The sequence below is a fragment of the Bos javanicus genome, chromosome X (assembly GCF_032452875.1).
Source record: "Bos javanicus breed banteng chromosome X, ARS-OSU_banteng_1.0, whole genome shotgun sequence".
NCBI classification, from domain to species: domain Eukaryota; kingdom Metazoa; phylum Chordata; class Mammalia; order Artiodactyla; family Bovidae; genus Bos; species Bos javanicus.
The window spans coordinates 128,346,595-128,359,193 of record NC_083897.1 but is presented as its reverse complement, the minus strand read 5'-3'; the positions used below and the strand labels follow the sequence as shown (position 1 = coordinate 128,359,193).

The window sequence follows — 12,599 nt, the reverse complement described above, 5'->3', positions numbered from 1 at the left end:
TAGCATTTATACTTCTGAAATTATCAAAACCTAAAACTGCATACAGACTTTTGGGATACCTGTACATGGAAAACTGTGACATCACAGGGTGCTTGAATATAAACTTTATAATTATACCCAGCTTTGTTTGGCTCAGAGGTTAAAGCCTCTGCCTGAAATGCAGGACACGTGGGTTCGATCCCTGGGTCTGGAAGATCCCCTGGAAAAGGAAATGGCAACCCACTCCAGTATTCTTGCCTGGAGAATCCCATGGACGGAGGAGCCTGGTGGGCTACAGTTCACGAGGTCGCAAAAAGTTGGACACGACTGAGCAACTTCACTTGTTCAAAATAAATTGAAACATTTTATAACAACACGTACACACATATATGCAAGAAGATGTAAAACTGAATCATAAGGTTTCTTGAAGCTTGGAAGAAATGGTGCTGAATTATTAAAACTTTAGGAAAAGTATGAGAGAGTGAGGCAAATGAGTAGCAGTATCTCTCATACAGGTTTCTTGTATTCACTATATTTTTACTTTGCAAGAGGCTGAGGGGGCATTTTTATTTGGGATACTTATTCTTTTTTTTTTTTTTTAATTATATTTTTAAACGAGAGGGAGAGAGAAAGTGAACATCAGGCTTCAAGGCCCAGGAGGCGCATATGTGCCAATCTCCTTCCAACCCATCTGGGAGGAAACACAGCTAAATGGGAAATGTCTATTTCCAAATGTCTCCAGTAATACTGAGCAGGAGCACCCACCGGGTTAGGAACTTTGCTGCTGCTGCTGCTAAGTCACGTCAGTCGTGTCTCTGTGTGACACCATAGACGGCAGCCCACCAGGCTTCCCCGTCCATGGGATTCTCCAGGCAAGAACACTGGAGTGGGTTGCCATTTCCTTCTCCAATGCATGTAAGTGAAAAGTGAAAGTGAAGTTGCTCAGTCGTGTCCGACTCTTAGCGACCCCATGGACTGAAGCCTACCAGGCTCCTCCGTCCATGGGATTTTCCAGGCAAGAGTACTGGAGTGGGGTGCCATTGCCTTCTCTGTGGGATACTTATTCTTAAGATGGTATTCTCAATATTTCGGATTAGTATTACTATTGCTGCTGATGCTTTTCCAGAGAGCTAAAACAAGTTTAACTTTTAAAGGTTTGGGCATTAGGAGAATGCAAAAAAAGAAAAAACACAACTCCATAAATATTAGTTTTCCTTCCCATTAGAAATCATCCAGTTGACTGGTTCTCAATCTTGCCTGCAAAGTAGAATGACCTGTTTAAAAAATACGGGGGCTTGGGTCCCATTCTGAGATTCTGATTCAATTGGTCTAAGCTACAGAACGGGCATCAGGAATTTTTAAAGTTCCCTGGTGATCCTAATGTTACAGCCAAGGTTGAGAACTACTGCTCCAGGCCAATATATAATCAAGTACATGTCAACATACAGAAATATGTAAGGGTGTTTATTAGAACTTTTTTTTTTTAATGCAGCACCAATCTCAAATTTTATAATGGAAAAGGTTGAGAAATGAACCTAAAGCTCAAAAATATGTTGAACAAAATAAGCCAGACACAAAAGAGTACTTATTGTATGATTCTATTTACACAAAGTTTTTACAAAGAAAACGAGGGGTAGGAATGGGCAGAGGACGAGAGGATTAACTGAGAAGCGAGCGAAGAAAATTGCCGAGATGGAAACGTTCTCTATTTTGATTAGGGTACATGGATATATAGTTATCAAAACTCATCGAAACAGTTGAAATCTGTATTATGTTTTCTCTATGTGTAAATAACGTTTCAATAAAAAGAACGATTGAACATAATTTAAATCTGGATACCTAAGACGTCTGAGTGGCGGAGACGATTATTATTTCGGATGACCCCAAACTCTCACTAGATTAAAAGGAACTACACACCCCAGACCAGAACCAGAGAGAATGGAGACCAGACAGCAGGGAGGGCCAAAGACTAAGAAATCTCTAGAGGGCTCGAAGCCGTAAGCTAGCTGATGCCTGGACTGTGACGCCTAAGTGTTCCGCGAAAATAAGCCCCCGCCCACTTTTCCGGTGCGAGCATTGCGGGCCGAGTGTCCCACCAGAAGGATCCGGAAGGAAACGAGGCCACTACAAGAAAGGAACCCGTGGCAGCTTGGTCCCTACTCAGATGCTGGGGCTGTAGGCGCCGCGCGGTCAGCTGGTTGCAGCTCGCAGGGAGGACGCCGGCGCTCGCCTTCCCTGCGCTGCCCCCGCCGCTGCCATGATTCCGGTATCGCTGGTGGTAGTGGTGGTGGGCGGCTGGACTGCCGTCTACCTGACCGACTTGGTGTTGAAGGTGAGGGCCTCGGGCCTAAGGCCCAAGCCCGTGGTGCTCAGGGTCAGGGCGCGGGATCCGAGGTCTTTTCCCCTGCCCTGTGCCTCCCGGAATGGAAGCCGTGCGGCCGGTGTCCACTTGCGGCCTTCCGCGTGGAGCGCGGTCCGGTGGAGTAAATAAAGTACGGCTGGCTGCGGGAAGGGAGTGGTGACCTGCGCATCAGCCGCAGTCGCATTGCGGGGCTCCGTAGGCCCCGCAGCCTTCGGGTCCTGCCCGGGAGGCGCCGGTAGTGGGCTCGGGAGGGCTCGCCAAACCCCACGACACTGCACCTGAGAGGAAAATAAAATGTCTGCCTGAGAAAGGCATTGTTTGCCCTCGTCTTTAAGGTCGCGACTCTCCAGAGAGTCTGGTATTGGAATGAATTTAAATCAAAGTGATTTAGATCAGTGGTTTCAGACTTTAAAGTGTGTACGATCGTCTGCAGTTCCGTTTAAAAAGCACATTCTGATTCTGCAGATCTAGGCCGGGGGCCCAAGATTCTGCATTTCTAACCCGTTCCTAACTGCTGCCAATGCCGCTAGTTAACTGACCTCACTTAAAAGTAGTGAGGATTTAGATAACTATTAACTACTCGAATTCTACTTTGTATCTTATACGCTGTTTCTTCACGCTAACCTCCCCCCCCACCCCCGCCCCACTTAATACCCGTCCCCCTCCACTGCCACAGACCGTTCGTACGCAGCCCATTCTTAAGTTACTTGGGTAGCGGATGTTAACAATTGTCTGACCACAGGCTTCAAGCAGCCTTTTGAAGTTGCATATTGGGGGCGGGGGTACTGTATGCGAGGAATGAAATCATGTAACTTCTCTAATATTTAATGAAAGTTCCAATTATGACTAGTTCAAACCTTCATGTTATGAATACCGTTTTAAATAGAATACTGTAGTGTGTGTGTTTTAAGTTTAATGTTAGAATGAAATGATACTTAATGTTACTTTGTTGCATTTAAACTTTCAAAGTGTGTTAGCCACTCAGTTATGTCTGACTTCTGTAGCCCCCCAGGCTCCTCTGTCCATGAAATTCCCCAGGCAAGAATACTGGAGTGAGTAGCCATTCCCTTCTCTAGGGGATCGTCCCCACCCAGGGATCAAACCTGAGTCTCCCACATTGCAGATAGATTCTTTACCATCTGAGCCACCAGGGAAACAAAACTTGCAAAGTGAAAAGATAATGCAGTAGAATCCTTAGAGCACGGGGCTGGGCTTTGCCACTTCCTAACCATTGTGACCTTGGGCAAAAATTCTCTCTGTTCCTCTATTTCTTCATCTTTAAAATAGGTGTAATAGTTGTAAAGACCTCCTGATATTATAGAGAGGATTATGTTATTCATCCACGTAGAGCCCATTGCCACTCAAGCTGAGATTCAAGGACTGGCAGCATTTGCATCATCTGGGAATTTGTCAGAAATGTAGACTCTTAGGCCTCATTCCTGACCCACAGAATCAGAATCTGCATCCTCGTAAGAACCCCAGGTGCTTCCTCTGCACACACTTGGCATAGTGCTTAGCATGTCATAAGCAGTACATGCCAGTGCTTATTTACACAGTGATTTTGTTGTTTGGAAAAAACAAACTCATGATTTCGTGTTGCATATATGACAGAAATCCAAAATAAAAGTAATTTTTTTCAAACCTTTATAGTCTAGTCCAGTGTATGAGGTGATCAGGATGTCACTTTAAGTTCAGTAACAGCCCTTAACTCCCTAAGAGAGCCCTGTTCCTTGAGCAGAAGACCTAACTCGCATTCAAAGTATCTGCCTGGGGAATGGAGAAATCTTGGGTTTTAGGAGCCTGCACCTTTAGCTTCTCTGCTCCCAGCTTGGTCTGCTGTTCTACCCATAGTTGTCTAGGATTTCCTCAGTAGACACCTGGAAGGGTGTGTCACTCTCCTTTTCCAAGTCCTAGAAAATAAACAGGTTTAAAACTTCACCTGAAGATTGAGAGCAGAGAACATTATGGATCCAAAGGCAAACAGATACCTATATTCACATTCAGATCATATTTATGACTGATAAGACTGAAATATCCTTCTAGAGACAGAGAAATTTCTCAAATGGATGGGCATCTATATGACAAAATACTTACCATACTTACTGTAACAGATAAGAGGTCAGTAGCAGTGTATATAAAACAGCCTTATATTGTCCAAAATCCTACATTACTCAAGGACTTCAAACTTTCCTAATGATAAAACTGTTTGTTGAGCTGCATATAAGCAGCTGTCTCCCCAGCCCCAAAGAATGTTAAGGAGTCACTGAGATTAAGATGACTTTCGATAAATTTTGTATTTTTACATGGTCAAATCCAGAAAAAGTGCTTAGGGTAGTTGCTCAAAAGAGTATAGAAAGCACTGATTCCAAATAACCTGTCCCCTCTGTTGGATCGGCTGGGGGTCTTTTTAATTATAACGCAAGACCTCTTGCTGTGTAACAGGGTTTCTAGCCCTGTGCTGTCCTGTGTGGTAGCCACTAACTACATGTGGCCATCTAGCATTTGAAACGGGGCTAGTCCGAACTGAGATGTGCTCTCAAGTGTGAAGTTGACATTGAATTTCAAAGGCTTAGTGCATAAGTAAGTAAGAAAACAAATAGAATGTGAAATACTTCAATAATTATATTGATTATATTTTGAATGATGATATCTTGGTTATTTTTAGTTAAAAATACTTTTAAATTAATCTGTTTCTATTTGCCTTTTAAATTTTCTTGGCTACTGAAAAATTTTAAATTGCACATGTGACTTGCACTTGTAGCTCACATTATATTTCTTTTGGACAGTGCTGTTCTAAGCAAACATTTTTTGCCCATGGGCCGTAGTTTGCCGGACCCTGACCTCAGCAGACCAGCTAGTCCAAGACTTATACTTTAATATCCTGAAAAAACAGATAAATGTAAAGCTTTAAAAGTTATAAACATTTGATTAGTTGCTATCTTGCTTTCCTGTAGAAAACACTGCTTTTTCAAAATTTTCTTAAACATTATAAATTGTTCTTCAAATTGAGTGATGTGGAACTTTTCTTTCTCTCTCAGTCATCTGTATATTTTAAGCATTCTTATGAAGACTGGCTGGAAAACAACGGATTGAGCATCTCCCCTTTTCACATAAGATGGCAGACTGCTGTTTTCAATCGTGCCTTTTATAGTTGGGGACGGCGGAAAGCAAGGATGCTTTACCAGTGGTATTCTTCATTTTCTCTTTTTTGGTTTAGATTAGTAATTGTGATCCTGAGAAATACGTGTTAAATGAACTGTTTCCATTGTTTTCAGTTTACTGAGTTTAAAATGTTGACCATGTAAAAACTTTCTGGCTTTATATAAATGTATGGGATTGCATCATCGTGCTTTGCACACATTCACAGTCAAGATTCTGTCTTGATCTGGGTGGTGGACACATGGGCGTATGTACATACATAAGAATTCAGTGAGCAGTACGCTTCAGACTTACACATTTTACCATGGAAGTTATACATCAGTGGAAAAGCAAAACGCATGTGGAGCATTTTCCACCAGGAAAACAATCTTAGAAAATTCTCTCCATCATCACACATAGAAACAAGGGGTGTGGGAGTAGTAGGGCTTCCAAAAGTCTGCAGGCTTTCCTCTGTACTTCGTATACATATGTGTGTATGTATTTACGTACATATGTATGTAAATACCATCCAGAGGAAGGATATTTAAAATATTTATCCTCCTATAAAGCATATGCACAAACCAACGCCAGCCAGATCGCAGCAGCAGGGTCCTGGACTCCCTGGCTATGCTAGGCCTATCCCTTTAATTTAAAATATTTTAAAAATCATAGTTTATAGTGTTTATGGTTAGGGGATTTATAATGCTCTCCAGGACACCCTAGAGACTGACAGTTTCTGTAGCTGAAGAATTTTTAGTATGAGAGTAGAGGGCCTTTGTCTAAATTCCTTTTTGTTAAAAATTTAGCTCCAGCTGGAGTAGAGCTAAATATCAATAATGAGGTCATCAAAAAGCAGAAAATGCAAGAGCAAATCAAAGCAGACAAAACATAAATAATAAAGAGCAGAAATCAGTGAAATAGGAAGTATACAGTAGAGAAAATCAGCAAAGCCAAAAGCTGATTCTTTGAAAAGATTAGTAAAATTGATAAACCCGTACCATGACTGATCAACAAAAAAAGAAAACAACTAAAAATCAGAATTGGAGGAAGAAATATTACTATAGATTCTGAGACTCATTTATTTATTTTGACTGTTCTACATAACTTGTGGAATTTTATTAATAGTTCCTCAAGCAGAGATTGAACCCAGGCCCTTAGCAATGACAGCATGGAGTGAGACTCATTTTGAAAGATGAAGCTATTGTGAACAGTGCTATACATATAAATTTGACAATTTAAATGAAATGGACAAGTTCCTTGAAAAAACGCAGCTTATCAAAAAGTTAGAAAATGTAATCGATTATTCCCAACTATAGAAGAATGACTTGTAATTATTAACAGTAGAAGAAACTGTTCTTAAGTTTTACCACATTACTATTTAAGCCCATGACAAAATTCAACTAAAATAAAATCCAAACAGTAGAATCAGTAGATGAAAAAGAATGGATTTCTGTAATGTCAAAGAGCTTTCATACCTATGTGAGAATAAGATAAAAACAATGCTATGTAAATGAGAAAAACAATATGAATGGAAACCAACATTTTATTGGGAACAACATTCAGCCTCTTCAGTTACGTGCCATGCTGTGCCTGCTCAGTCGCGTCCCCAACTCTTCGTGACCCCATGGACTGTAGGCCATAAGGCTTCTCTGTCCATGGGGATTCTCCAGACAAGAACACCGGAGTGGGTTGCCATGCCTTCTCTACGGGATCTTCCTGACCCAGGGACTGACTCCACGTCTTCTGTATGACAGGTGGAATTTTTACCACTGAGCCACCAGGGAAGCCCCCTTCAGTTATGAGAGAATTGTAAATTAGAACTGCTTAAAGAGCCAAGTACCTGTGCTTCAGTCAAGTATCTGAAGTTCAGGTAGGAAAAAGAAGCAAGAGTTATTGACGTTTTTAGACATTGTTTTGAAGCTATGAAATGTGGCTGGTTAACATATTTTTTAGTCCGTGGATTGTGAGGGATTGTACATTTATGTACTTTTTTTTTTCCTCTTGACAGGTTCAATTTTGGAATGGTGTTTGGCGTAATTGCCATGTTCAGCTCTTTTTTTCTTCTGGGGAAAACGCTGATACAGACTTTAGGCCAAATGATGGCTGACTCTTCTTATTCCTCCTCCTCCTCCTCTTCCCATTCTTCCTCCTCTTCCTCCTCTTCCTCCTCCTCTTCCTCACTTTACAATGAACAGGTGCTCCAAGTTGTGGTAAGTGCCTTATTACTGCTCTAAGTAGCTTTGTTGAAACATAGATATAATATATTTCTTCTGGATAGCATAATTCCTATCCATAATATAAATGTGAAAATATAGCAAAAGTCTTACAATCTCTCAAATTAGTTGCTTAAACAAAATCGTTAGTAAGAATATAGCAAAGAATTGTTGCAATGTGTAGTAGTAGGAGGAAGAGTAGGAATAGTAATAATAGAACAAATGAACTGCCAGCAAGACTGTGAACAATTACACAAGTGTTAGATTTAATTCATGTTTTTTTTCCAGTGCAGATTTGTTTTTTTAAATTGAAATATAGTTGCCATACAATACTATATAAGTTATAGATGTGCAATACAGTGATTCACAATTTTTAAAAGTTGTAATCCATTTATGCTGCTGCTGCTAAGTCGCTTCAGTCATGTCCGACTCTGTGCGACCCCATAGACGGCAGCCCACCAGGCTCCCCGTCCCTGGGATTCTCCAGGCAGGACCACTGGAGTTGGTTGCCATTTCCTTCTCCATTTATAGTTATTATAAAATATCAACTGTATTCCCTATGTTGTAAATTATATCCTTGTAGCTTATTTTATACCTAGTTAGTAATTCATGTTGTCTTCTTGAAGTGTTGAATAATTTTGAGTGTTGAATAAGTGTTGTTACTGTCAAGGAATAAGCATACTGATTTAAAGTCTCTTTAATGTAGAAATAAATTGCATCTTAATCCTATGCGAAGTGTTACCCTTTATTCTTCATGGCTTTCAGACTGTAAGCAATAATATCCTTTTAATTAAAGGTAAAAGACCTTTTAAATGATCACTGTGATTTCTTGATGTGAAGAATGATATGCTGAGTTGTACTTCTTTGACTGTAAGCTACTTATTATAATTCCCACTTTAAAGAACATGTGTAGACCTATACCCTATCAATTCATGTTTCCAGAGTTTGAAAGGGTCCTTTACTACCAAATACCTTTTATTTAAAATTTGTTTCATTAACAGTTTCCATTTCCATGAATCATGGATGTTACATTTTTAATGAAGCAGAATGTTAGTGACTTTTAAAAATTGAAGTATAGTTGATTTACAATTGTGTTAGTTTCAGGTGTACAGCATAGTGATTCAGTATTTTATTCTTATAGCAATCTAGGAATAAGTATTGTTGTTATCCCTCATTCACAAATGAGAAAACCGAGGCACAGAGCTGTTAAGTCACTTGCCTGTGGTCACAACTAGTAAATGATGGGTCCATCACTCACCCACCACTGACTTTAAGAAAGACCAATAATTTCTCAAGGAACTATAAAGTAACTTTGACTTGTATCTAAGAGATATATGGTGGAAGGTATAAGGTATAGGAGCTAAGATGGGATATAAAAGCAGGGTCTGGTTTATGAAGGGCCATTCTAAGAAGTTTTGATTTTATCTGTATATAACAAGTCTATGCAAAATGGACTGGAGTAAGGTTTCACTGAAGATGAGGGGGCCATTTGAGAGGGCATTTGGAATAATTCATGTCAGAAGTTATAAAGATCTAAACTAAATTAATGATAAGAAGAATAAAGGGCTGGATTCAAGGGATCTTCTGAAGTGGAGTTCTCAGACCTCAGTGATTAAGTGAATGTGAGGCTGCAGGGAGAAGAAGGAGTTGAGGATGACTCTCAGGTTACATGATTGGTTATTGTTTGCCAAGGAAGAGGATAGTAAAGAAAGAAGCAAGCTTAGAGGAAATACCATCACTGGCCTGTGACTTCTAGAATTAGAATAGGAAAAGGTGTTTTGGGTTTTTTTTCCTTTGGCTTTTTAGTTTTATTTTAGTTTAACGAGTTTTTTTTTTTGGGGGGGGGTGTTTGTTTGTTTTAAAAGATATTTATTCAGCATCATAATCAGACTACTACACTTGGCAATCAGTAGCACGGGCCAGACCCCCAGGGATGGAGGAGCCTGATGGGCTGCCGTCTATGGGGTCGCACAGAGTCGGACACGACTGAAGTGACTTAGCAGCAGCAGCAGCATGGGTACAAAAAAACTATGTGAAAACTCTGTGTTGAAATACTTTACACTTCCCACAGATTAGAAACTAAAATAGTTTGTGTGATTAGTCACAAATACATTCCTCGAGGGTTTTTTTTGCCCATACATATGAGCATTGTCTGAAACATGTCTTCTTCGAATCAGCAGGGCGCTGCCACCACTGTGCTTGACTAAGTTTACAAATCTGTTGTAACTTGTAGCTTCCTGGTCACTTCTCTGGCTCTCCTCTCCTGCTAAGCTTTGTTTCCTGGCAGTAATTAAAACCTCCCACTGTCATAGCTACTGCTGCTGCCAGAACCACCATAGCCACCTTGGTTTCATGGTTTGGCAAATTATTGGCCTCTACCACCATCGGGGCCAGAACTTCTGCCTCCAAAGTTTCCTCCTTTCGTGGGTCCAAACTTTGAAGATTGATTGCTGTAATTGCCAGAATCATCATAGCTTCCGCCACCTCCAAATTGCTTCCATCATTACCAAATCCATTATAGCCATTCTCACAGCCACCATATCTACCACCACCATGGCTGCCACTGAAGCCACCTCAACCACTGACATTTCCTCCACGACCAAAGTTGACATTCCCACCAAAACCACCTCCATGACTACCACTAAAGTTTCCAGAACCACTTCCACCTCTTTGGCTGGATGAAGCACTAACCATCTCTTGCTTAGATACGGTTTTCCTTATTTCACAGTTGTGGCCATACACAGTGTGCTATTTCTGAATGACAGTCTTGTCTATGGAGTCATTGTCATCAAAGATTACAGAAGGCATTCTTTTTGCTGTTGCCTCAGTCACTTTTTTCCCCGCATACTGTTCAAAATAACATGTTAGGCACTGTTTTCATTATCTTCTTTAATGCCACCAACAAAAATCTTTTTCACAGTTAAGTGGACACCAGGTCTTTGAGAATCTTCTCTTGAGACAGCCCTCTTTGGTTCCACAGCTCTTCCATCTACCTTGTGTGGTCTTCCATTCATAATCGAATTCACCTCCTCCACTGTGGTGTATATGACAAACCCAAAGCCTCTGGAGTGCTTGGTGTTTGGATCCCTCCTTACCACACAGTCTGAGTGTACCCCAAAGCTCAGAATGGCTCCTCAGACTCACATTGGTTGTTTGAAAGCTCAGACCTCTGATGAAGAACTTCCACAGGCTTTCTGGGCTCTTTGATAAACTCCAACTTAGACTTGACTGTAGTGGAGGAGACTTCAGTGATGCTTACGTGGCGTCATCCACAGGCAAAAAGAAGCTAACAGGCTTTTTAAATTAGTTTTTTATTTGATGAATTTTACATATTACAATTTGTACATTTAAGGTATACAGCATGTTACTTTCATACATTTATTTATTGTAATATTGCCATTGGAGCAATATCTATTAGATTATATTATTATAGTATAGTATTATTGATTTTAGTCTTTATACTGTGCTTTAGATCTCCGTGGCTTATTTGCTACTCATTACAACTTTGTACCCTTAAACACTCATTCTTATCAGCACCCCCTATCTTCTGGTAACCACCATTTTACGCTATTTTTTTTTTTTAACAGATTGGACGTTTTTAGATTCCATATGTAAGTGATACCATTTAGTACTTGTTTTTCTCTGACTTATCTCACTTAGCATCATGTGGTCAAGGTCTATCCATGTTGTTGCAAATGGCAGGATAGCTTCCTTTCTCATACGTGAATAATATTCTATTATGTATGTATATTGCTACATTGTTTTCATCCATTCATCTATTGGTGGTCATTTGGGTCATTTCCATAATCTTTGCTATTGTGATAAACATCAGTTCAGTTCAGTCGCTTGGTTGCGGCCCCATGGACTGCAGCACGCCAGGCTTCCCTGTCCATCACCAACTCCTGGACTTTACTCAAACTCATGTCCATTGAGTCTGTGATGCCATCCAACCATCTCATCCTCTGTCGTCCCCTTCTCCTCCCGCCTTCAGTCTTTCACACCATCAGGGTCTTTTCAAATGAGTCAGTTCTTCACATCAGGTGGCCAGAGTGATAAAGTGATAAACATAGATATGCATATACCTCATCAAAATATTTTCATTTCCTTTGGGTGTATACCCAGAAGTAGAATTGATTGATCATATGTTAGATCTATTTTAACTTTTTGAGGAACCTCCATATTGTTTTCCATAGTGGTTGGACTAATTTATATTTCCACCAACAGTGCATTAGGGTTCCTTTTTCACCACATCCTTGCCAACACATGTGTTGTCTCTTCTTTCTTTTTTTTTTTTAATTTATTTGGCTGTGCTAGTTCTTACCTGAGGCATATAGGATCTTAGTTTCTGCTTGCGGGATCTAGTTTCCTGATCAGGCATCAAACCCAGAACCCCTGCACTGGGAGCACCAGGGAAATCCCTCTTCTCTGCTTGATGATAGCCATTCTAACAGGTGTGAGGTGTTATCTCACTGTGGTTTTGATTGGCATGTCCCTGATGATTAGTAATGTTGAACATTTTTTCACGTGTCTTTTGGCCATTTTGAGGTCTTCTTTGGAACTAGTACTTCTGCTCATTTTTAAATCAGATTGTTGGGGAAGGGGTTGTTTGTTATTAAGTTTTGTTAGTTGTTTATATCTTTTGGATATTAACCCCTTATCCAGTACATGGTTTGCAGAAATATTCTCACATTCTGTAGGCTGCCATTGATTGTTTCTTTCACTATGCAGGAGCTTTTGAGTTTAACGTAATCTCATTTGTTGATTTTTACTTTTATTGTTTGTGCTTTTGGTGTCATGTCCAAAAAAGTCATTACCTGAATAGCAAAGTGATATTTAGAGAAGAAATTATTTATTTTGTTTTCTTTTCCGCTTATTCATAGAGCTCACAAAATATTGACTCTCTTAGG

General features: G+C 40.2%; 1 protein-coding gene across 2 annotated transcripts in view; it reads left to right on the top strand.

Annotated features, from left to right (window-relative positions):
• Positions 1-1,923: 1,923 nt before the first annotated feature.
• Positions 1,924-12,599, top strand: part of MBTPS2 (membrane bound transcription factor peptidase, site 2) — a 47,053-nt gene continuing 36,377 nt past the window's right edge. The window contains exons 1-3 of one of the 2 annotated variants that reach the window (XM_061407918.1): positions 1,924-2,311; positions 5,380-5,528; positions 7,488-7,689. In XM_061407918.1, the coding sequence (XP_061263902.1) occupies positions 2,237-2,311; positions 5,380-5,528; positions 7,488-7,689 (426 nt within the window). In that variant the 5' untranslated portion in view covers positions 1,924-2,236. The remainder of the gene's footprint in view (positions 2,312-5,379; positions 5,529-7,487; positions 7,690-12,599) is intronic. The other variant, XM_061407920.1, reaches the window with a different exon arrangement.